The 25,036-nt window shown below is 56.2% G+C and overlaps 1 protein-coding gene across 1 annotated transcript; it reads right to left on the bottom strand.

Annotated features, from left to right (window-relative positions):
- Positions 1-6,679: 6,679 nt before the first annotated feature.
- On the bottom strand, positions 6,680-15,739 carry MATN1 (matrilin 1). The gene is made up of 8 exons (XM_047726941.1): positions 15,631-15,739; positions 13,595-13,941; positions 11,236-11,458; positions 10,398-10,523; positions 9,500-9,916; positions 8,769-8,921; positions 7,862-7,942; positions 6,680-7,213 (listed from the first exon to the last, which is right to left on the bottom strand). Exons 1-8 carry the CDS (start codon positions 15,725-15,727, stop codon positions 7,164-7,166), a joined length of 1,494 nt encoding a protein of 497 aa, XP_047582897.1. The 5' UTR covers positions 15,728-15,739; the 3' UTR covers positions 6,680-7,163.
- Positions 15,740-25,036: the final 9,297 nt, after the last annotated feature.

Raw genomic sequence — 25,036 nt, 5'->3', positions numbered from 1 at the left:
TAGCAGCCTCAGGCCACTGTATGATCTCTTAATTCCAAGATCCGAGGTGGTCCTTGAGATCATCTTACCCAGGGTCAGGGGTCCATTTCACAGATAGGGAAACTGGGTCACCCAGGTAGCACCAAAGGGTGAGTGAAAATAGTTAGGAAATTTGGAGTTCAACAGCCCTGGGCAACAGCCAAACCATATAGGTCCTAGGGTGTCCAACTAAGTCTGAATTTTATCTTGGAGACAATAGGGAGCCAGAGAAGGATCTTGAGCGAGGGTGAGACCTGATCAGATGTGCACTGTAGGACCATCACTCTGATATCAGTATGCAGAATGGACTAAAGAACAAGGAGGGAAGGCCAGTTAACCTGCTATGGTCCCAACCTGGAGAGAAAGGACTAGAACCCCCCTTCATCATAGTGAGCCCGAACTGCAGAGAGGCAATGTTCTGGAAAGAGTCCTGACTTTGGAGCCAAAGATTCCAGGGTTCAAACAAACTCTGCCACTTACTGGCCGTGTGGTACTTTACATCTGGCAGCCTTGCTTTCTCCATTTGCAAAACAAATTTATTCACAACATCACTGGGAAGTTTGAATTCAAAATTATGTGTGTTCCCAAAAAAGGGTAACTCAGTGGGGGCGCTAAATATGATTCTGACCCCAGGAGCAGAGATGGCCCCTCCCAAGCCAACCAAGGCTCGTGTGCACCAAGCTCCTGGGCTCCCGTGATGGTGACAGAGCTGCCCAGACGCACAACAGCTCCAGAGGAGGCTGGACCATACCCGGGCAGCAGGAAGCCTCTGAGAAGCTACTGTCTCCTCTCATATTAATTGCATTTGCATCTGGAACAGATGGGGTGTTGGGACTACACCCCCCACCACCACCAACACCATTTTTCACAGAGCATTGATCCAGGAGAAAATCGTGTAATTAAAAGAGGAGAAATGCAAAACAATCCCCTTAGCAGACTGTGCTGTCTTCCCTCCCTTGTAAATACATTAATGAACTGTAATTGCAAAGACAAACCCCTTATTGAAAACTGGTAACCAATTCACTGTGGGGCCAGGGGACCCCCATTGTAATCCAAGACCTGGGGAAAGACAGGGAAAAAAAATCCTAATTAGTTTAGTCCTATTTATCTCTACACAAATCAAAACAACAAAAATATCAGTACAAAGTAACTTGCCATCTGCCAATAGACTGTGGGCACCCTGGGGAGATGTTGGTTTTCCTTCTTTGTGGAACTTGTTTATAACCTTCTGTTAATCAAATGGCGAGCAGGGGAAGATGCGGGATTTACATGGAGAGGGTCTGCAACTGACGTGGGGAGAATCGAGATGAGTTTAGCAGGAGTTGAGGTTTGGAAGACCCCAAGATGCCTGCCCTTGCTGTCCTCAGAGCCCAGCAACATGGTTCTGTATGGGCCAGCTCCCCTGTCCCCATGCAGGGAAGAATACAGGATCTATTCCAGCCAGGAGCTAAATAAAACTCCAGCTCGGACCCTACCTGTTGGGGATATTGGATGGTCCTGCTCAGCCTGCACCCAGACCCTGGATCCGATTACACTCCCCTCCTTCTCCTGGAGGAAGCACTCAGTCTTAGTCCTGGGATGGCCTGTGTGGCTGGTCCAGCCATCATCCAGGGACAGGCAGAGCCCTGGCCTGGCCAGTCGGAGCCTTGCATCACCCTGGCCACAAGTGATTGTACAAGGGTGGGCACTGGACCCAACCTGAGCCAAGGAGGCTGAAGGCTGCGAACTCAGAGCTGGGGGGCTTGGAGCCACCTTGAGACAAGGCCTGGCTGGACATGAGGCCTCCAGGGGGGAGACCAGAGTCAAGAGTGGCAAGAGCCCATGGCGCCTGGGTGGTTCAGTTGGCTGGGTCTCTGCTTTCAGCTCAGGCCATGATCCTAGGGTCCTGGGATTGAGTCACATCAGGCTCCCTGACCAGCAGGGAGTCTGCTTCTCCTTCTCCCCCTGCTCGTGCTCGCTCTCTCTCTCTCTCTCTCTCTCAAAAATAAATAAATAAATCTTTAAAATTTTTTTTTAAAAAAAGAGGGGACTGGGGGGGAGGGGCGAGGGAGAGGTTGATTGGGTTATGGACATTGGGGAGGGTATGTGCTATGGTGAGTGCTGTGAAGTGTGTAAACCTGGAGATTCACAGACCTGTAGCCCTAGGGCTAATAATACATTATATGTTAATTAAAAAAAAAAAAAAAAAAGAGGGGAGAGAGCTGGAGGCTGAAGATGTCCTGGAGTCCAGCTCCTCCCCGGCACCTTCCATCATGGGGTTCCATCAACTCCCTTCTCGTGCTGAAGCCGGTTGGTGTGACATTTCTTCCCTTGCAGCCCAGAGCCCTAAGCTCAGGCCCTTCTGAGCCACGGTGCCCGCCATCCAGTCTCCATGTGGTCGACCTGCCCTGCTTCTCCTGTAGCTACCCCAGGACTCCCCCTCCTGCCGCAGGATGATTTGGACGGCACTGTTGGAAACAGGAAGCAACCTTCTCCTACTCAAAAATGGGTGAGTTCTGGGCACATACCCCCTTCCATTTGTTCCTTTATGAGAAATCCTGAGCCTGAGCCCTAGAGGCACCAGATCCCCAACCCAGCCCAGTTCAGCCTGAACCAGGCCAACTGCAGCCACAGGAGCATCCAAGCCCCTGGGTGCTGATCTCCCCATCCAGCACCTTCTCCAGCCCCCAGCCTGCTTGACAAGGTGCTCACTCCCTGCCTGGCTCCCACCGGCCCCTCTGTGGGGGTCCAACCCTGCTCCCTCTGTTTGGGGCTCCTGGGTCCAGCTCCAGGCTCCTCTAGGACCAGGTCCACCCTTTGCCAAACTGTGAGCCTGCCGACCCTCTGGGAGGAGGACAGGGGAAGAGACTGGCTGCTGGGATCTGCTGAGGGCCTACTGTGCGCCCAGGGCTTGACATTCGTTGTCACAGGCGGCAAAGCTAAGTTGGTGCTGCTCTTAAGAAAGGCCTGAGCTTTGGGTCAACCTAGGAATTGGTGCCGGAGCTGACTGGGACAATCCCATCACCTGTAAAATGGGTCACACTAACACTGTCACACAGGGCAACCGGAAGCCCTCAGTGCCACTGTCCGAGCAGTTTCTCTGTTCTCCCTGCAAGTAAGAATGTCGCTGCCTCACGGCGACAGGGAGGTCAGCCGCCCTGCACAGGACCCAGTAGGGTCAGCCTCCAGGTCCCCACCCCACCCTGGGCAAGTGAGAGGGAGGGATGCTCGGTCCCCACCCATCCCAGCTCAGGTCTCTTCATAGCCCATCTCGCGCTCCCTCGAGGGTTTGTGGGGAAAAACATGAGTCCCATCTCTAATCAGAGTCTGTTCTACTTTCTGATCACATCACCTTGTTTCCTAAAACCCTTGCATGGCTTCACACCACCCTGCAGGGGGAGTCCCGCCTCCTCTGGTCCTGGGCCTGTACCTTGGTCCCTGTGACAGGCAGCTGCATTCAGGATCTAGGGGGGCCGCACACCTTCCTCCTCAGGGCCCTTGCACACGCCACTTGCTCTATTTGACACACTCATCCCCAGCCTACCTTTACCTTCCTAACTCCCAAAGTGCCTTCAGATTCGGGCGTAGGTCCACCGTCTCCAGGAAGCCTCCTCCACCTGCCCACAGCAGGGGAAGACCTCCTGTGGCACACCCCGAGTCCTCCGCCCGCTACCCCAGCCGGACTCCCCATGAGGCTTTCTTTCCAATGTCTGTCTGCCCCTCTAGGCTGGGAGCACCACAAGGCCAGAAACCACTGGGCATTTTTCTATTTTATCCCGAATGCCTTGTGCATTCTTTGGCCTCTGGTGATGCTCAATGAATGGGGAAGGAAGGAGGGAAGGAAGGAAAGAATGGGGGGAGAGGGTGGGGCTAAGACAGGACCAGCTTGACTTCACTGTCCCCTGCCCCTCCCTCCCAGGCATGTGCCCTTTCACAGCCCCTCCTCCCTCCACACACTGCTCACCTTCCAGACTTGCCCTGCAGGGGCAGCCCTCCGGCCACCTGCTAAGCCACCTCTGCGGTCTCCTCCAGGGAGCCCTATGGGGCTGGCCATGCCAAGCCCTCTGTCTGGGTGCCGTCAGCATGAACGCTAGTGAGGAGGGTGCTGTTGCCCCTTTTACTGTCAAGGTAGCTGAGGTCAGAGTGCAAAGGAGTCTGTCCAAGGCAAGGGGGCCTGGGGGGTGGGGTCTCACACCAGGACTGTGGACCCCGAACTGCTAACCTGTCCACTGTCACCTCTCCATGGGATAGTTCCTGGGAGCTTGGAGTATGATGCTTGGTCTCTGCCAGGCCAGACACCCCCGGGCACACCTTTCTCTCGTCCGACTTCAAGGAAGTAGTGACAGCTCTCAGCTCTGAGTGACACCATGTGTCCCCGGGGAGATTCTTGTTGACTGCTCATTTCTGGATCATCTCTCCATTTAGCAGATGAGGAACTAAGGCCCACAGGGAGAAGGGACGGTTTGTCCAAGCTCACGCTGCCCTCCGAGCCTCGTCTCCCTGAGCCGTGACCCCCTCCCCCCACATACTGGCACTGCTCCAGGCACAGAAAAGGCTGTCCCTGACTTTGCCTCCTGTTGGAGCTGGGAGATCAGTACCCATGACCATGACGCAGATGGGCCAGAGCCATGGTGCACACTCTGGACTCCAGCAGGTAACAGGTGCCCCAGGTGGCACAGCCCCCGGAAACCAGGTGACTGCAGGGTCTCAAGGGACACTGGCCCCAGACGGGAACGAGGGAGGTTCTCAGGTGCTGACAGGTTTAAATGCGTCCCTGAGGCTGGGAAACCACTTGCCATATGGCAACAATGATGCCAACTCCACTCTGGATGCAAAATGTGGGCGGGCCCTGAGCTGAGTGCCCCCCACCCATCTCACTGACACCCCGTAAGATCTTCGAGGTGGTGCCAGTATCCTTTGCCTTGGATATAGGTGGGGAACTTGGAGGGGGAAAGGGTTCCCGCCGAGTTACCAGGCAACTAAGGCACAGCACTAGAACCCAGGATGGTCCCACTTCAATGCAAGGGTTTCCTGGGTGTCCCGAATGGCCAAGGCAGGGAGTGTAGCCAGAGAGGGACTCCAGAGAACGACCCGCTGCAATGGATTAAAACTGGCTGCAAATTCTTCATTGCTCTCTCCCCATGAACTGGAGTGTACCTCCCCACCCCTTGTGTTCAGCCTAGCCTAAAACTGCTTTGATCAAGAAATCAGCAAAAGGATCAAAAAATGCAGCAAAAGTCATGAAGTGCCAACATGGGGCTCCAGACCTAAAAAGCTTTCCACAGCCCTGGGCTGCCAGAGAAGAAGTTGCGTTTCCCCCGCCAGAGAGCCCCCAGGGACATACATGGAGAGAGAAGTGGAGAGAAGCCCAGCCTTGCACCCCCATCTCCCCAGGTAGCAGTCATGCCAGTGAGCCCTGGCACAGGGGAGTGAGCCATGCTGGAGGCTCCGGCCGGGTTGAGACCACCACGAGTGTGACCCCAGCCGACTCCACATGGAGCAGAAGAACCACCAACGGAGCCCAGACAACTCACAGAATCATGCCTGGCACAGGTGTTTTTCGGGGGGCGGGGGGCGTTTTGAGCCACTAAGTTTTAGCAGGTGCAGGGATATAATTCTGTCTGCTGGAACTGTCTCTAAGGAAGACCTCTCGGGATGGTCTGAGTCTCTCATAAAAGCCTTTTAGAGGCTCCCAAGTGTGAATCTAGTAGTAACCCTAAAAATGCCCCATGACACAGAAATGGGTTCAGCAAATCACCCCAGCTCCCACTGTGGGACACCAGGGACTGAGACTGTAGGGGGCACTGCTCCAGAGGGGCCTGGGTGAGGCCGGCAGACCCCAGGTAGGGCTGGGGGAGACATGGGGTTCGGGAAACTTTCTCATGTGCCATCCCTGAGGCAGAGGGGTGCCGCCATTGGTGCCGGGGATGGAGGCAAAGCTGCTAACACCCAAGGAGGGAACAGAGAGGACACCAACACGGGCATGGGGTGTGGGGCTGGTGGGGGCGCCCGGGGCCAGCCTCAGCGCAGCTGGGACCCTCCCAGCATCTCTAACTCACGTACACACACTCGGCCCACCGGCTCCTGCTACAACCTAAACACTCTCTCTTTTTCCCCATCTGGGGTGAGGGTGACAGGCGCTCAACTGGACTGTAAGTCCCTTAAGGGCAGGGACTGCATCTGTCTCGAAGGCCACCATCTCCCCTCTGCCTGCCATGGGCCCATATTCTGTGTTTGTCTTCTGCATGCCCACATGAATGAATGAATGAAGCAGGAATGAATGAATGCATGAATCGGCCTGTCTGGTGTCCTGGCTCTTCTTCTTCTTTGATGTCTTGCAGCCCTAGATTCAAGACCTTGCTCTCCAACTGATGCTCCACTGAGCAAGTCATCTGAACACCCAAATACAGCTACCCCATGCGTATAATGAGGGCGAGTCCAGTCCGCTGCAGACAGGGCCGCAGGAGAAAGAAACACGAGCGCCTGTAAGGGCAGGGCAACCCCAAGCCGGCTCTGGGGTAGCGGCCTTCACCCCTGTTCCCACCACAGTTGCCAGCCTGCAAGGGGCCCCCTGCACCCGCCCCCCCCCAGTCCTTCATCCCGCTCCCCAAATGACCACGCTACCTCCGGCCCCACTCAGGGCTTAAGTTAAATCATATTTCATTGTTTTTCAGAAGGCAATAGAAAAAAAACAGGAAAGAGATTCACAGCACTCGCAGTCAAGAAAGGGTTAACTAAAAAAAATAGGAATATATTACGTTTCGATTGAAGGAATGCAAACGCAGTCCCTCTCACACTCACCTTTGTGTTCTCACTCACATACATGCATCCCTGCTCCAGACACACACCCACCCTCAGGCACACAGGCACACACAAGCACACTCCCCAACACGGCCACGCTCCTAACACACATACGCATGCCCATGCACTCACACACACGCATGTGCTCCCAGACACGGCCACGCACCTGGCACACTCACACATGCCCAGCAGGGCTGGCAGGATGGTGGGGGGAGGCCTGGTGCCCTCAGGGCCTGCCCCTCCAAACCCCCCTCACCGAAATGGCAAAGCTAGACTACACTTGGGGCTCTAGGGGACACACGCAGGACTCAGGGGGCTACGTGGGCAGTGGGGAGACCGAGAGGCTGCGGCGGGGACAGGCAGCCTCACACGACTCTGTTCTCCAGGACGGCCAGCCGCTGGCTCACAGCTTCCAGTGGACTCGGGGTTAAGGACAGGCCCAGGTTGACCAGAGCAGGGCAGTGATGGCTATGGCACCTGCCCTCGGGACCCCACCTCCTGTGTCCCCCACCTCCCGAGAGCCCCTCTTTCAGGGAGTTCTCTCACCCCATCTACAACATGTCACTGCCCTCAGAACAGTGCCTTCCCCAAAACCCAGTAGTTACTGGGTTACTGAAGGCCCAGCCCTGCCGGGGGCAGCTTCAGGCCTGCTGGGTCCCCCACCTGGATTCCCACCTTATCCTGACAGAGCCAGGGGGCTTGTTCCGGGCCCAGCCTCGTCTGAGTGGAGACTGGGATTTGTCATGTCACTGAAAGCCTGAGAAATGGGGAGGCCACACGCTCCATGTTTTCCTGAGCACAGCTAGGACTCTGGATGGGTGTCGAAGTCTCTAGGTCTTGGCTTCTGCCTCAGTTTCTCTGTTTACCCTCTAGGAGCCTCTGCTTTTGATAGGATCAGTACCAAAGGCCATGCCAGACTCTGTCCAGAGTCCAGCCTGTCTCCAGCAGGAGGCAGAAGCCCCACCTGCGACCCCACACACAAGGGTGTGCCTCCCTCTCCCTGCCCTTCACTCTGCCACTGCCCCCATCCCCCCATCCCTCAGTGGCCTCTGGGAAAGGATATGCTTCCTGGTCAGGGCTTGCAGCAGCCCCTCCACTGTGGTCTGGAATTTCACAATGGACTCGCAGGCACACGGGTCTTCCTCTGGAGTGGACAGGAAGCAGGGAAAGAGAAAGGGGAAGGTGAGTGGTGGCGTGGCAGGAGGACGAGGAGAGCTCACAGCCCAGGACCAGGACTGGGGAGTCTTGGGGAAGTGCGGGGGGCCTGTGAGAACTGAGAAGACAGAGACACGTGTAGGTTCTGAAGCAGAACTCCCAAGAGCGACAGAGGGGGAGACCCCGAATGTCTTCCCAACCCACAGAGCTCCAATAAAACCTCCAATACCAGCATCTCCACACTGGTCACCTACTACATGCAGGATACGGTTGCTAGGGACCTCGAGGTCATCTTGCCAGCTTCACCCAACACTTTGGGTTGGAAGTCATTAATCATCCCATGTTACAAATAAAGGACCCGAGAAATGAAACCACTGGATCATGGCCCACAGGCAGTGAGTGTCACAGCAAACACACAAACCCAGGCACCTCTGGCTCTGTAATCCATACTCTCTAGCCCTGGGAGGATGGGGGAGGTAGCAGGGTTCAAATCCTGGCACCTCCGGTTATTAACGATCACTCCACCCCTCTGGGCTTGGTTTTCCTGTCTATAAAATGGGAATAATATTTCTACTAATTAGGATTGAATGATTTAATATTTGGAGAGTACTAACAACAGTGCCATTCATGTAAGAAGCATATGTTTGCTAGTTGCAAAAGTGAGAGCGGTCAGCCCTCCTCCTGCTTCTGCCAATTCTTGCTGCCACCCCAGCTCCTGCTTCTCCCCACCCCCATCCAGTTCCAGGATGGTTCCACAGTCTCCCCCCAGGGCCCCCCCTGCCCCTCCCATCAGTGCCCTCTCTGGCCTCACTAACCCACGCAGATCTTCTTCTGCAACCTCTTGCCAATCTGGTTGATGGTCTTGAAGTCAGCCGTGTAGAAGTAGTGCTCTGCCACGGGCTCTGAGGCGATTTCCCTCAGCTCGTCCTCCACGGCATTGCCCACACCCACAGCAAACATCTTAAAGCCTACCAAGAGGAACAAGATGAGTGACAGTGGCCATGGGGACAGGCAGGAGCATCTCAGCCTCCTGAGAAATGCCCAGGTGATCAACACCAGACACCTCCTGCTGGCAGCTGCTGGAATTACAAGCACAGTGCCTAAGACAAAGACTTCCAGCATTCCCTGAAGATTCTCCCATATGTCAGACCTGCACTGATTCCTTGGACCAGGAGCTCTGTAATCTCATATACCCCCAGAACCATCCGTCTGGTGGCTATTATTATACTCCTTAAGTAGGTGATAAAACAGAGACTCCGGCTTGCCCCAAAGTGGGGCTGCCTTCCAACAGTTAGTGTGTTCTGGAGAACATTCAACTGAAAAATTTCCAAGTCCCACCTACAAAAGGACCCTTGAAACAAACTTCTTACTTTTCTGGGGACTCTGTTGTCTCATCACAGGTAAGAAAGAGTTGAACAGACCCAGCACTCCTCATTTACCTTGCACCTGGGGTTAGGGTTTAGACTCAAGACAGACAACTTCCAGTCGAGCTGTTCCCTAGGTACCCCTGGCCATCAGTGGTGTTCCGGGTCCAGGCACCACCTACCAAGGTCCTTGGCTTTCTTGGCAGCATCATTAATGTAGTCTTGGCTCCGGCCATCGGTGAAGACAATGCCCACCTTCTGGGCCCCAGGCCTAGCCCCGCTGGACACAGTGAAGGAATTGTCAATGAGATACTTGAGGGCAGCCCCAGTCATGGTGCCCTTCTCCATGTAAGACATGTTCCGCACCGCCGCCTTAATGTCCTTCTTCGTGTGGAAGCGGCCCAGTGGGAACTCCTGCCGCACAGAGCTCGAGTATTGCACAAGCCCCACTTGGGCCAGTTTGTCTGACACGTCCAGCGTGTCCACGATCTGATTGATGAACTTCTTCACTAGTTCAAAGTTCTCTGGACGCACACTTTTGGATCCATCGATGAGGAAGACCAAGTCAGTTGCCAAACTGCCACCACCGCCACTGCAGACTGGGAAGGGTGGGAAGGCGAGGAGATGAAGCTTAGGAGCCCGTCGTTCATCCTAACCACAAGTCAGGAACCCATCACACACCTAGCTCTATATTGAGGTTTATCCCAGCCCCTTTTGTCCTCAAAACTCCCTCTAGAAAGCCAAGTTTCCTGGCCTCGTTTTATAGCATTGGAAACTAAAACTCCAAAAGCCATTAAATCGTACAGCTCAGAAGGAGTGGAGCTAAAATTTGAACTCAAGACTATGTAATTCCTTCCACCATACTAAACCCACCACCCACTGTGATAAAGAGGGACAAAAGTAGAAGATAAATTTCTGCAGACACCAAGTTCTAGGAGACATCTACCACTGTTGCAGACTGGCCCAGAAGCAAAGAAGCAAAGTGCAGAGAGGCTCAGATGGGCTTCCTAGAGAGTGGCCAAGCCCCATCCCCTCCCCTCCCCACCCTCCCCAGGGCTTGCTTGTGTCCAGCCCACTGACCATTGCAGGTCTTGCCGTCACTGTTCAGAGTGAAGCCCTCCCGACAAGCACAGGTGTAGGAGCCTGGGGAGCTGAGGCACACCTGCTCACAGTCGTGGTCTCCTGTGGCACACAGGTCTGACACCACTGTGGGGACAAGAGGAGACTCAGAATCTAACGGTCACAGGGCCTTGGACATCTCAGCCAGGGTAGCCCTTCACACACTCAGGGAAACAGACCACCCACTGGCTGAGGTCTGAGCCCCACACTCTCAGCCCCGGCGGGAATCACAGGCCGGCCCCAGGCTGACTCTCTCAGCCCCGCCTCCCGCCCTATTCAGCTCCGCCCCGTCAGCCCCTGCCCTGTCCATCTCCGTCCGGCCCCGCCCCGGCCCGTCCCCGATGCAGACTCAGTCCCGCCCTGTCCAGTTCCAACCCCGATCGATTCTCTCTAGTCACTCCCCCATCCCTCCCTGCTCCCTGCTCTGACCCCACCCCGACGCTCAGTCCCAGCCCTGTTCATCCCCATCCATCACCCCTATCCCTCCATGCCCCCCGACCCTAACCCTCCCCGGACGCGGACTCAGCCCCGCCCTACCCAGCCCCACCCTGTCTAGCCCCGCCCCGGTCGACTCTAGCCACGCCCCCACCTTGCCCCTTCCCTGGCCCCGCCCCGGCGCTCAGTCTCGGCCCTATCCACCCCCGTCCGCCCCGCCCCGGTCCCACCCCCGAAGCGCACTCAGTCCCGCCCCGATGCTCTCAGCCACGCCCCCGCCCCTGCGGTCCGGGCCCCACACCAGCTCCCCAGCACGCTCCCCGAGACCCCCCAGCCTCGTCCATCGCCGCCCCTCCCGGCGCACCGCAGAAGGCCTCCTGGAACTTCTTGGACAGCTTCTCGATGACGCTGTAGCTCTCCACGTAGTCGACGTGCTCTTCCTGCGGCTCACTGGCGATCTGCCGCAGCGTGGCCTTGTCCACGCGGCCCACGCCGATGGCGAACAGCTCGATGCCGCTGGCCCGGGCCCGTGCAGACACGTCCCGCACGCTGTCCTGGGGCCTCCCGTCCGTCACCACGATGGCCACCTGAGACACGCGGGGCGCGTGTGAGGACCAGGCCTCCCTGCCGCGCTGGACCGGACCGCGCAGCCCTCCACTAAGCCCGCGGGGCCACTGGCAGAAGAGGACCCTGAGGCCCGAGGGGCAGAGCGGCTTGCCCAGGTCACACAGCTAATCCACACCAGATGGATCTGATTCCCCGCCAGGGTTTTGCCCCAGGGAGGGGAACCTGACTAGCAAAAGAGAAGACAGGTTTCCTCGCACTGAAAGACATGGCTGAGATGTTCTCCCATCTGACTAGGGCCTGTGGGTGTCTCCCTCCTCCGGCAGGCCGCAGCTCTGATAATCTGAGGGCAGGACCACGTCTCCCTCCTCAGACTGAGGCCTCTGAGGACAGGGCCCGGCAAGCGGGCCCGACACCATGCAGTTCTGCCCTTTGGCCAGCAGAGGGCAGGCGAAGCTAATAAACGGCGGCTCTGCCTCCAGCCTGGCCCTCCTTCCCCTCCAGGCCCTGGGAGGGGGCTTGTTCCCACATAGATGGCTCCCTCTTCTCCCTCCGTTCCCCAGGATGCTACATTTCCTTTCCGTAGGAGAGAACACTGTCTGCTCCCCTCGCACAAGTCTCCCCCGTTTGTGCCCTGGGAAGGGGCACAGAGGGGACCCTGGTGCTTTGCCTAACCTCACCACGCCCACCTGAGCCTGCCTGGAGGCCAGGGTCCTCACAGCGCTTCTCTGCTTCTGACCTGGATCTGCTTCTGATTCCTGGGTCCCCACCCTCAGCCCGGGGCCCCAAACCCCTGTCTTGGTGACCTGTAGTATGGTGGTTGGAAATGTCGTTCGTTCACCTTCCTGAGTCATCTAGGAAGGGGAGGGATTGTTTCCTTATCACTGTCGGGGACCCCTGGGGAGTGATCTTGCACTCACCTAGCTATGACTGTCCACTGCCACGGGCTGCCCCATTCCCCGAGACCCACTGTCTCCCGGAGCCCTGACTATCCCCCTTCAATCCAGCCTTGTGACCTTGCACCCACCTTGTAGGGGCCTCCCACAGGTGGATTCCAGGCTGGACAGCCCAGATCTGGGGGCACTGTGTGTCTTCATGTGCCTACCCCAGGCCCCTAACTGGAGGTGTGACACCTATAGACACTGCCACCATCCCCTTCACCACCTCTCTCCATTAGGATCACCCCAGGTCACCACAGCCTGTCAACGACCATGACCATCAACCTCACAGCAGAGCTTGTCAAGGGCCCCCACAGAGGACGACCAACAGGCTTAGCCTAACAGACCATTTCTCTGAGGGCTGTAATGGCCGGGATTATGGCCTCTCCTCTGTAGATGTTCCTACTGCTTATTAGCTGGGCAAGACACTTGGGCCTCTGTGCCTCAGTTTCCTCATCTGTAAAATGAGGTCACCACCTTCAAGCAGGATTGGGTTCCTTCGGCACTCAGATGTCAGGCATGGCCTGCATGGGGGGTCGGAAAGTATGTCCCTGGGGCTGAGGGCCTGGTCAGGTAAAGGCTGACTCCTTGGGGCTGTTGAGGGCTAGGAAGGAGAGGTGTGGGCACTGGTGGGTAGACCACTGTGGGATGCAACCTCTGACCAGTCTCACAGGCCCTGGGCTGTGCTGGGAAATCCTGCTGTGGGGACCAGGTCCGTGAACTCCTTGGCACCTAGCCTGGAGCCCGTACTGACATCAGCTTGGGGCACATCACCTCATTTTTCCAAACCCCTGCCCACGGAGGCTTATTAAATAAAACTGAGCTAGCCCTTCCGTGGGGCTTGGTGGGTCCGTGCCCTGTTCCAAGCACACTGTGCAATGGGCTTCACAGAGGCCTCCTGACAGTCCCTCAAAAACGAGTTGCATCATTGTGGTTTAGACGTGAAGGGACTGACAAGGAGCCACACGTGCTGCTCAGGGTGACAGCTAGTCCAGGGAGCGGGGTGGAGGGCAGGCATCTGGACTGCCTCAGTCGGCCCCAGGGAGCCAAGGTCCACCAATCTGAAAAAAATCAAGCGCGCTCCAGATTGAGGTCCTGCGGTCAGAGGGTGGATAAAGATGGCTTCAAGGCCCAGCTCTGCCCCTTGGCTTCTCTGGGCCTAAGACACAACCGGAAGCAGGTTTGGGGAATCCGGGAGGGCAGGAGGGGTGGGTCGCGTACCTTGCTTATGTCAGGGGACCTGGCCCGACCCCCCTCGGCATCACTGAAGGCTTTGTTGATGGCGAACTGGATTGCCAGGCCCGTCATGGTCCCCGTGGACAGTGGCTGGATGCGGCGCACGGCCCGGAGCAGCGCGGCCTTGGAGCCGTGGGCCCGCAGCGGGAATTCCTGCTTCACAGCGCTCGCGTAGTTGACCACACCCACCTGGGTGGCATTGGGCCCCACATCCAGAGACTCAATGACCTGGGACAGGAACACTTTCACCTTCTCAAACTCCACGGGCCGCACACTGCGTGAGCTATCCACCACAAACACCAGGTCCGTGGGCCGGGTCCGGCAGAGATGCCCTGAGAAGGGGGGACGGGAGGGAGAGGGCCAAGAGCAGGGGGTAAAGGTCAGGGGCTGCTTAGACCGAGACTGGAGGCCCCCGGCAGTGTAACCTGAAGCTGGGCCAGGCCAGCTTGGACCTTCTGTCAGCATGTGGTCACCCGTGGCTGGACCAGCTTCTCAGCCCCTTGGGGAAGACAGAGGCTCAAATCTCAGCCGCAGGGAACTCACTGTACCTCCCTGAGCTCAGTTTCCTCGTCTGTACAATGAGCTGACAGTCCCCTCTTTACAGAACCCTCAGGGCTGAGCAGGAGTGCGTGCAAGGTGCCAGGACAGGGCTAGGCATGCAGCTGGTATCCAGGGGGCGGCAAAGGAGATGACAGACTTTAAGACACACTTCTCAGGCTGTGGCCCAGAGTGGCTGCCATGGCCACGGCAGAATTTCTCCTGCGGGGGCGGGGGGGTGGGGAGGGCACAGAGGTCAGAACCCCAGGGCCCAGCGCAGGGCCCATCAGCTTGGTCTCTTTCATCTCAGCATCAAAGCCAGTCACCCAAGGGGACCCAGTTTCCCTCAGCCCTGAGGAGTCTTCTGGCTGGTGTCCATAGGCAGGGAAAGGGGCAGGGATTCCTCATGGCCACCGTGGCAGCCTGACCCGATGGGTTCCTAAGACACATCCCCATGGAGGCATGTCTTTCCAGACACCCCAGCAAGCAGCCCCATGGGCTGGGACGTGCATGAAGCTGGAACGAAGCAGAGGGAGGTTCGAATCCCAGCTCAGCCCCCCTGTGGCCCCGGGCAGCTCACTGCACCTTTAGGAGCCTCAGTTTCTCATCTGTCCAGTGGGGAGAATAAGGCTCACTGTTTGTTACTCTCACTGGCCTGACCCTGTAGCCAGGAGAGGCTCAGTACAAAGGCCCTCCTCTCTGTGCCCCAGAACTGAGCAGAGCCGCTCCCAAGAGAGGATACAGGAAGGCTCAGAAAAGGAAAGGGGTCCTGGGCTGTCCCAGCCCCCCAGCCACAGTGCCTAGGTATCAGAGCTCCTCAAGGAACCTTAGAAATGACCTTGCAGCCGCACTCTGGTCCCTACTAGTTAAGGCTACACACGGGTAAACTGAGGCCAAGAGAGGCTGAGGGAATTAGCCACACCATGGAGCAGTGCATCAGGAACCAGGAGAATGCCCTTCTCCAGCCTCAGTTTCCACATCTGTACAGGAGGAGCTGGGCATTCTGGGACTCGGTGCGCAAGACAGAAGCTCTGGGAGTGGTACAGCAGGCAGGAGCTCACACCCGGTGAGGCTGGAGGGGCTGGGGTCCTGGTCACCCCAGACGGAGCGTGCGTGCAGCCCTGGGCTTGGTGCAGTTCTAGCTTCTATCCTCAGCAACCCACAAGACTGGCCCTGGCGGCACGCGTGGTCCCCGAGGGGGGCATGGGAGCTGAGGAGCCCCAGGGAAGGCTGTGAGGCTGCAGAGAAAGGCCCACTCCTGTCCCTCAATAGCACAGACCGAGGATCATCCCTGCTCTGGCCCTTATGAATGTCACCATTGCTGTCGGCTCCCGGGCCAGCCTGCTGTCCTCCTACCCCCTTGCCCCCCGACCCCTCAGCACCCCGGCCCATCCCGTACCCCATTTAACCTCTGCTCCTCTTGGCCAGGCTGCTGGTCAGAGGCCGCTCACCCTATGTCCCCCACCTCACATGGACCCCCTCACCTCTGGCCTGGGGGGCAAGGCCCAGTGTGCACAGGGCCTGGAACAGCAGCAGCAGCAGGCCACACTGCACGAGGCCAGTGCCAGAGAGGAGCCTCATGGTTCTGGCAGGGCAGGCAGCAGCCGGCACAGTGCTGGGGGCCAGTGGGGTCCCAGTCTTATCAACCTCGGCGGCCGGGCGGCCCCCGCTGACATGGGGGCAGCTGCCTGGGGCCCCTAGCCCCCCTTGGGGGGCGTGGCCCAGGCTGAATGGAGGTGTGTGTGCCCAGAGAGGGAGGGAGCCGCCTGGCCCGGGCTCAGGAGGCCCCTCCGACCACAAGGGCTCCTTTGCCTGCAGAAGCGGACCTGCCGCTGGAACTCAGGGAATCTCGGGTGGGTGGAGCCTGCCCTGACCCAGAGCTGCTGCTCCAAGCCCAGGGAAAGCCAGCCCAATGGCCTCGAGCCCTGCACCCTTGCCCCACACCCCACCCAACCCCCACTCACACCTCCATCACTTTCCTTATCTGGCACTCGCCCTGCTCACCTGGCCTGTCCCCTGCCTCCCTGCCTCCCCGCCGGGCAGCCACACCTGGGGTCCCCGAGAGGCCCTCCATGGCTTTGTACCAGCAGGGTCATCTGCCCCAAACGCCCCTCCTTCCCTTTCATGCTCTGACATGTGTGTGCAGGGCAATAGAGGACGGGTAGGAGCACAGACCTGAAGCCAATTACCCAGGTTTGCTACTCGCTGCCTGTGTGACCATGGGCCCGTTGCTTCACCTCTCTGATCGCACCTCCTAGGGTGGGTGAGAGGAGCAGAATTATAGGAACAGTCTCATTTAATTCCCTTGACAACCCCGTGATGCAGCTACTATTACTACCCCCATCTTCCAGAAGAACTGACAAACAGGGAGATGAAGTAACGTGTCTGAGGTTACGTTGCCAAGAAGTCATTGTCAGGGGCGCCAGGGCGGCTCAGTCCATTAAGCGTCTGACTCTTGGTTTCAGCTCAGGTCATGATCTCAGGGTCGTGGGATCCAGCCGGGAGACAGGCTCTGTACTCAGTGGGGAGTTGGCTTGAGATTTCTCTCTGTCCCCTTCCCCCGCATGCCCTGCATAGATGCGCATGATCTCTCTCTCTCTCTAAAATAAGTGAATAAATCTTTTTTTTTTTTTTTAAGTATCATTAACAGAACAGGGCCCCAGGCCAGTGCTCTCAGCCACCCTGCTTGCTTGGGTGTAGCTTGGTGGAGGTGCCTTCTCCAGGCCCACCTCTCCCTCACTCCCCCAGGATTAGGACCCCCTTCCCGTGCTTCTGTCATTGTGTGTCTCACCCATGAGCTGTTAAGAATCTGACGGATTCATCCCTGCGTCTGGGCCCAGGCCAGGCTCTGTGCTGGAAGGCAAAAATAAAGGCTTGTAAATAAAGGAACGTCACCAGGGATGGACCTCCTGCTGCATGGAGTTTCCGTAACTGATGAGATCACATGAAAAGAGCATGGGCTTGGCCAGCGGAGAGGCTCAGGTTCAAATCTCTGTCTGTGGCTGAACAGCGGTGTGACCTGGAACAGCTAACTTAACTTCTCTGAGTCTCAGCTTGTTATCATGCTGTGGGAATGGTAGTTCTTGGCATCTCTGCCTCACTGGGACCAGGTGAAGAGGCAATGAGAAGACAGGGCAGATGGGGGTCAAAGGATTGTCATCTTTCTGGGGGACAGGACCATTAACATTGAAGACCTGTGTGCCTCACCCTGTATGAGTTATGCCTCAAAAAGAAATGGACAGACTTTATTTTTTAAGATTTTTATTCATTTATTTGTCAGAAAGAGAGAGAGAGAGCATAAGCAGGGGGAGAAGCAGGCACCCCACCAAGCAAGGAGCCCGATGTGAGATTTGATCCCAGGACCCTGGGATCATGACCTGAGCTGAAGGCATCAGCTCAACCAACTGAGCCACCCAGGCATCCCCAGACTTATTTTTTAAAGTGACCCAACCAATAGTCTCACAATCTTGAGCGATAATGGCAGCCATACTCTATTACTGTGTCTTCCTGTCCTCCAAAAAAACCTGTGAGGTCAGCGTCTCCAAGGGCATCAGCCCATTTGTCAGCTGAAACAACTGAGGCCCAGAGAAATCCATGACTTGCCTGAAGCCACCAGCCTGTTAGCCCCGCCTGGAACTCGGGCCTCATCCCTCTTTGCCCCAGGTTTAGAGAAGGAGGAAGCAAACAGCATTTCCCTCTGATGTTTCACGTTTAGATTTCATTTACTTGTATCCTTCATAGCCATCCCCAGCTTCAAACACTAGTCGAGGCTGCTGGTCCCTTTCCCTCTACAATTTTTAATTTACAATGACTGAGGTGCCTTTCGCTTTCCCACAATGGATCATAAATGTGTTAGCTGCCCTCCCTCTGGCCGTCAGCTCCCTTCGAGGGGGGCATCTGGCCCCACCCAGCCTCCGACGACCCTCAGGACCCAGCACGAGGCTGGAACATGGTATCTGGTCATCAAGTGAAACAATGCATTAAAAGAAGCAACAGGTGACAAGTGGGTTCCATTCCCTTGGGAACCGAACAGGGTCAGGCAGGGGTCTGCAGCGGTGGCCATGGCCCAGTGGAGCTGCTCGAGGAGAACGTGATCTGCAGCCTCCCAGCCCCGCATCCCCTCCCAGATGCACCGGGCCGCGGCCAGAGCCCGGAGTACAGAGCCCGGAGTACACGGCTCTCTTGGCCGGGCCAGCAGCTGGGCCCATGAAATGGCTCTTTCAGCTCTGCATCTGAATGGCCGTTGTATGGGCTCCTCAGAGGAACACAGACGCCTTTTCTGTGTCACCCGTCCGCTCATTAGCAGGGCCACAGAAATGGGCCACAGGTACGTTTTCAGGAGCAGAGATAGGTTTCTTCCCAAAAGGGGGGCAGCTTTCACATTCCACGGCAGGAGCAAGGGCTTAGAGGGAGGAAGCTCAGCATATACATTGAGGAAAGAAAATAAATATTTGTGTTTTCAAAATGTGAAGCAATTTTCTTCCCCCCAGGAATGAAAATCAGGAACAGTGTGTCCGGTATGAACCAGAGGGAAAAAAATGCTCGCAAGTCGGATGGGCAGCTTTGAAGGGCTCCCGCTGTTCCCTCTCCTTGTTTTCACACACCTCGGGTTTCCAGAAACTTAAAGCCTTTAGTGTTTCGTCCGAGAGAGCCTTGGTGCTAAAGTGAGGGGCCCCGGGCAGGCGTGGTTCCATGGCAGGGGACGCAGGACTCCCCTCCCGCGCCCCACGACTCCACTCTTTTCCTGAAGAGCAAACCTGGTTATCGCGCACTCCTCCTCCCTCCTTCACCACCAGCCTCGCAGTTTGGCGGGATCCACACATACTTTTACTCTTATTTATTTACTCTCTTTAATTAACTCTAAACCAACCAACACACTTGGTAAAAAAAAAAAAAAGTTCCCCTCCTCCTCCTGAGAAATGACAGCCGTGAAATCTCTGGGTTGCTGTGCAATTTATAAAGGTATTCCAATACGCCTTCAGATAAATTCAAAACTAATTAAATTTAACTTCTGTATCCGTACATCACCGCAAATTACCTCGTGTCCTGCCAGTGTCCTGCATGCCAGACTTTGAGGAATCCTGTGAAGTGCAAAACTCCAGAATCAGACACAGCCCCGGGGCGGGAGTCCCTGTGGCTTCACCCACCGGCTGCACTTGACTTCACTCTTCTGTTCTTTTGCTTCACAGTCTGCCAAGTTGGGACCTCGGCGCCCAGGTCACAGGAGGGTCGAGAATGACACGGATGAATGTTCTATCCATGTTTCTTGTTTCCGCCTTGCCTTCTTGTATCAGTTAGAGAACAGGCTAGTGACAAATAAGCCCTCGGATGGCTTATTAGCATAAAGGCGTGTTTCTCTCTCAGGACAGAGCCCAGGGCTAGACACATGTCCACCCTGCACAGCCCCTTCCCAAAGCCTCCTCCATCGGACTATCTCACCATTTCCAAGTCCTCTGTCTCCAGCCATGAGAACAAAACAATGACAGCAAGAATCTCTCTGCACAGTAGCCACTGCCTGGCTCTGCCTAGAAGCCCGGGGACAGGATGTGGGTATTCAGTGTCACCTTCCCAAGGGAAAAGAAAAGCTTCTGTTGACCCTATATCCCTTCTAGGTGAAAACTCAGATGCAACCAGGCATTCAAGCCTTCTCACAATCTGTTTCTTGCCACCTTTTCCAGGCCATTCCAGTCTCGCTCCCATCTCCTCTCTCCCTCCCCGGCTTGATCCCCTCTCTTCTCTGGCACTGAGCAAAGTGTTCCTTTTCCTTCACTGCAGCGGATTCCACTTCAAGTTTTACTGACCGGTGGTGGGGGCTCTCGTCCCATGAGCCCATGGGGTCCTCCCAGGAGGAGCCTCTGCCTTTTGCACTAGCATGTAGTCCAGTCTGTGCTCCAAAAATGGTGACTCATTTCGCCGTGGGGGAACCTAAAACCTTGAGGCTCGGGCTCTGAAAGAAACCCAGAGTAGATCCAGCCTGGCTGCCATCACACTCACCTGGAGATGTTGGTCAAAAAGAGTCCCTCCCATGTCGGGTGCTTTCTTGGGGCCAGAGGGCCCGCCCCCACCCCAGGGGCATCTATGGGGCCATCCATGGGCTTGGCCTCCACTGTCAAGCACGCCAGCAGAAGGAAGGAGAGTTTGGAGGGGAGGTTTAGGTTTAACGCGGAGAACAGGGCAGAGACAGCTGGTACCTGTCCCACGGCCCTTCAGCCCACCTGTGTGTGCACCCCCAGCTGCTGCAGACAGTTCCCACGCGCGCACCGACAGTGAGTGGGCAGCCTGGGAAGTGCAAGTCCCCAGGGCACCCTCCGCCAGTGAGGGAAAGGAGCCGGGGACACATAGCTTCCCCGTTCCCCACTGAACAATTCTGGCAGGGGCTCCTCACGGTTCCTCGGAGGGTCCCCAGCAGGAGGGAGCCCCAGCTGCCCGCAGAAGGCACCTGCTTATCAATGCACTTCTTACTTGCTTGTAGTGTTTCCTTGCCTCGCTTCCCCTCTCACTGTATTTCCTGGGGCCACCACCCACATACACTACCTGTACCCAAGTTCTTGTCTCAGGAGCTGCTTTGGGGAGAAGCGGAAACGAAACAAAGGCAGTTTTCCCAGGTGTGGGAGACCAAGATGAGGATGTGTTTGGGGCCCTTCTGGGGGTGGGGGAGAACAGGCCTCTGACAGGTGGGGCAGGGGTGGGGAGAGGAGGGAAGAAAGATGCCTATTCCAGACCCTGAGACCAGCCGGGATCTGCAAGCTCTGAGCAGAATCCTCACCTACCTATATTTATGGCGTTTTCTCTGTTTTCTACTTCCTTTAATTACCCACAAACTATCAGTAGAGATTGGTTAAGATGATTCAAAAGAAAAATAGATTCCCGGGGTCCATCCCAGACCTAGTGGACCTGCATTTCTGAGCTCTTCGGGTGGTCCTGATGTAACCAAACCACAGTCTCATAATATAGACATAAACTCTGTCTCAGAAAGCTCTTGTCCAGCCTAGGGAAGGACACCTATTGGACAGGAGCTTGCTATTCCCCAGTGCGTTCCATCCAGCCTAGAGAGCAAGCAGGTCTCCTGCGTACTGAGTTCAGTGACCTGAAAGATCATGGTCGGGGCCCCACTGAGTTGATTTTTTCCCCAATGAAAACATCCTCCTTTCCTACCACCATCTTCCACAGCACATGGATTTTGGTTCCTCCCCACCTGGTGCCAGCTCCCGGGTCACTTTGATTTGTCTCTCTCGCTCCTAAAGATTTGGGCTCTGAATTTAATATAATCGCCCAGTGGTTGGCAGTGGTCAGACTAGATCCCCTCCTCTGCCCCCATCCTCTGCTGGCTGCTAACCAGGGGCCGCTCTCCAAAACCTGTCATGTGGTCTCCTCCCAGGCCCACTCAGGCTTCAGATCTCCCCCATGCCAGGTCCCCATCTTCAGGAGGAGCCCAGTCCCCTTCAGGGATCACCTGATTAGGTCAGGCTCACCCAAAGTCATCTCCCTTTCTTAAAGTCTACTGTGCCATGAAACATAACCTAATCACAGGAGTGAATATCCCATCGATTTCACAGGTTCTACCCACACTCAAGGAGAGAGAGGGATACAAGGTTATTGGAGGCTATCCTAGAATTCTGCCTAGCTCAGGTGGTATAGAGTGGTATAGAATGAGGGAGGGCGGGAAGAGGGGAGGAGGGCAAGAGATTGATAATTACAGCATTCTTCAGTTTGGGGAAAGTTGCTTCGGGGTCAGTATGGGAAGGACTAGGTGCTAACTGACGTACCAAAAGGACAGCCCAGTGGTTAGTCTCATAACTTGGTCTCCAGGCCCTTGCCTCTGTGGTGCCTTCATCAATGAAGGAGGGTGGGAAAAGTACCCCCATGGAGTCTGATGAACGGGGAACAAGGTTTGGCCCTGTCATTTCTCACAAAGTGACTACAGGCACACAAGGGCATTCCTAAGGATGTCTAATGCCAGAGACATTTAAACCTTTCCTCTCCACCCCCCTACCCTCCCCTGAGATACCCGACATCACCTCCCCAGGAAGAGGGGCCAGAGACGTGTGCAGTAAGATTCCTGGCATGTCCTTTTTTTTCTTCCAAAGTCCTACCCAAAGTGTTCAAGAATACCCTGGCTCTTCCCAAAACCCTCTATTAGGAATTCAGCTCCAGTGACTATAAAATTTCAGCAACTGGGTCTAGGTCAAGGACGACCATATCTGTGGGATTATAAGCTCAGAATGGTCATCACAAGTGAGACTCCCAGGCTGGAGTCACTCCCTAACAGGCAGTCCCATCTCCAGGTCTTTACCCAGGCTGTCTCTCTGCCTAGGTTGTCCCTCCAGCACATGGAACAGAGGAAACTGCAAGGCCAACGTCCTGCCTGACCAGCTGGGCCACTGAGGTTGACCAGATGGACTCTGTTTATTTAGGGCCGTAGCTCACTTGCGTTGGTTGCTCTCTGCCAAGCCCACTGCCTATCAGAGCGCTCTTGGTGACTAATTAGGCAGGCTTCCTGCTGGAGTGCCAGGAAACTGGATTGTGAGTGCGGGCTCCCAGAGAGCCCATCCAGGCGGACAGTGGACAGAGACCCACAGCGGCTGCTGCTTGTATCCACAGCAGAGTCTCCAGCACCTCCCAGAAAAATCCAAGGTGGTCCCAAGGGTGGGTCACCCCCTTCCTTTAATCTGGGAACTTTTTCTCAACACTTTTCATTGCAGACTGGGGACATTTCTCAGGGAAGCACAGGGCAAGGGTTCTTCACTGCAAAGTGGGCATACTCATCCCCACGCCCCTGACTGCTGAGATGTAGCTAGGTGCCCATTCCTGTCCATGGCCCCTTGGGACACACCAATGCCTCTGAGGCCCCTCAGGTGTCCATCAGGCCTAAGCAGTTGGATTGGGTGGGAAGCCAGAGGCTAGACAGGGCAAGGAGGCAGCAGCTTCCATCCAAGGATGCATCTAGTGTGGCCACAGGTCAGATTAGGTCCGACAATGGGTTAACACCTCTGTGAAACTTGGTGACACCCCACCCACATGTCACCCCCCCCACATGTCCACAGATGACACTCACATCCCAACCTCCCTCCTTCCTCTACCTCCTGACCTCCAGACCTGTAGTCATAGCTGCACCTTGAGCTCCTGCCTCGCGTGTCCTCCTAGGTAGCACAAATGCAAACAAAACCCAGCACATCCTCTTTTGTTCCCTGCTCTGTGTCCTCAGCTCAAAGCTGGGCACCACCTTCTCACATGCTCTCCAAATGTGGGCACCAGCCTTGACTCTCCCTCTTCCTCACTTCTTTGTCTGGGCCCTTTGGGTCCTGCTTCCCAAATGCCTCTTGAGTCTACCCAGGCCCATGGCCGCTGCCTGAGTTCACACCCCCACCATCTCTCCCCGGACCACGCCCCCACCCACCTTCTGTCTGGGCCCTCCACCTTCGACGGACCCCTGTCCACTACAAGCTCTCGAGCCAGGCCTGTCCTCAGCGTCAAGTGTGCAATGATGGGTATACATCAGTCCCTATCTGCCAGGTGCTTTCCAAGCTTCTAAAATCATGCCCTTGTCAGGTGGATGGAGTAGGTTGGAGAAGACCAGGGGGACAAGCTCAGACTCTGGTCAGGCCTATTGCAGAAGTCAAACTCAGCTTTGCTCTCCAACTGATCGTGACTTTGGGCAAGTGATTTGTCAGTCTGAACCTCAGAACTGATCATCACGCAGCGCTTGCCACATGGCGCCTGGGGAGGGGAGAGGCAGAGATGACCCTGAAGTCTGGGAGGGTCACAGAGGTTCACATTCCAGCTACCCTCAGAGTCCTGAGAAACCAGGGCTCCTGCTCGGGGACCCGGATTGGATTTTGCTGACTCTCTTGCCCTTCAAGAGACATCCGTGCACAGGCAGCCCTCACCTGCCTAGCCTGCACGCAGCCAGCGCCTTCCCAGGGCTGGCTCCTTTCCGGACCTCCAGCTCAAACAGGCCTTCTCAGTGGGTCCCAGCTCAGCGCTGTCAAAGGACCCCTGTGTAAGCCTCAAATGGGGCATTGATAGGGACGTAGTGAGGGCTGCCCAGCCGATGGCGGGCTGGCTTGGCTTGGCCAGGCCACGCAACTTCCCCAAACCCAGCTATTTCCTGTTTCTCGAGCCAGCCCCCTCTGGGCCGCCTGGCCACAGGGCACAATCCCGCTACACATCTCTGCCTGTGCCTTAGCTTCCGGCTATGGGGGATGGGGTGGGGGCAGGGTATCCTTCAGCTTATCCTCAGGACACACAGCCAATGCCCCCTGGCGTCCTCTCGATGAGGATGGAAGGTTGGAGACGAGATCAGTCCTCCCCTCCCCTCCCCTCTATCCCCAGCGCCCATTTGATGGGGGCTTCTGGGGAGCTTCCTTACGTGGCTCACCTCAAGATGCGGGGGCTCACACAGGCTAGAGCCTCAGACCTTAACAGACACCGTTGGAATAGACAAAAAGGCAGTAGGTCTAATTTTTGAATGCTGTGTGGCTTTGGGAAAGTCACTTGACGTCTCTGGCCTCAGTGCCCTCGTGTGTGAATGAGAGCTTGCTGTCCATCTCTATTAAAGCCTCACTCTATCAGTTCACTGGGGATCTGACAAAGAATGATAAAAGCCATAAAGAAATCTGCTCTCCTGAGAAAAGCTGACAACCTCGAAGGTCGCTAACTCCTTCCTCAGCCCTCTGTGGCTCCCTGCATCTGCTCTCATCCTTTCTAGGGCCTGATCCTGTATTCCCCTGCCCAAACCCTTCCGGTTTCCCCAGTCCAGAATAAGTCCCTGCTCCTGGGTGCAAGGCTCTGTTAGTGCCGGGGACCAAGCCCAACTCACGCTGCCCCGGGCTTTCTTCTGACTTCACTCAAACAGGCCCTTAGCAGCTCAGCCTCGGAGGAAGGTGAGGC

The sequence above is a fragment of the Lutra lutra genome, chromosome 4, assembly GCF_902655055.1.
Source record: "Lutra lutra chromosome 4, mLutLut1.2, whole genome shotgun sequence".
In the NCBI taxonomy this organism is placed as follows: domain Eukaryota; kingdom Metazoa; phylum Chordata; class Mammalia; order Carnivora; family Mustelidae; genus Lutra; species Lutra lutra.
Note: the sequence above shows the minus strand (reverse complement) of the source record. Positions and strands in the feature narration are given on the sequence as shown.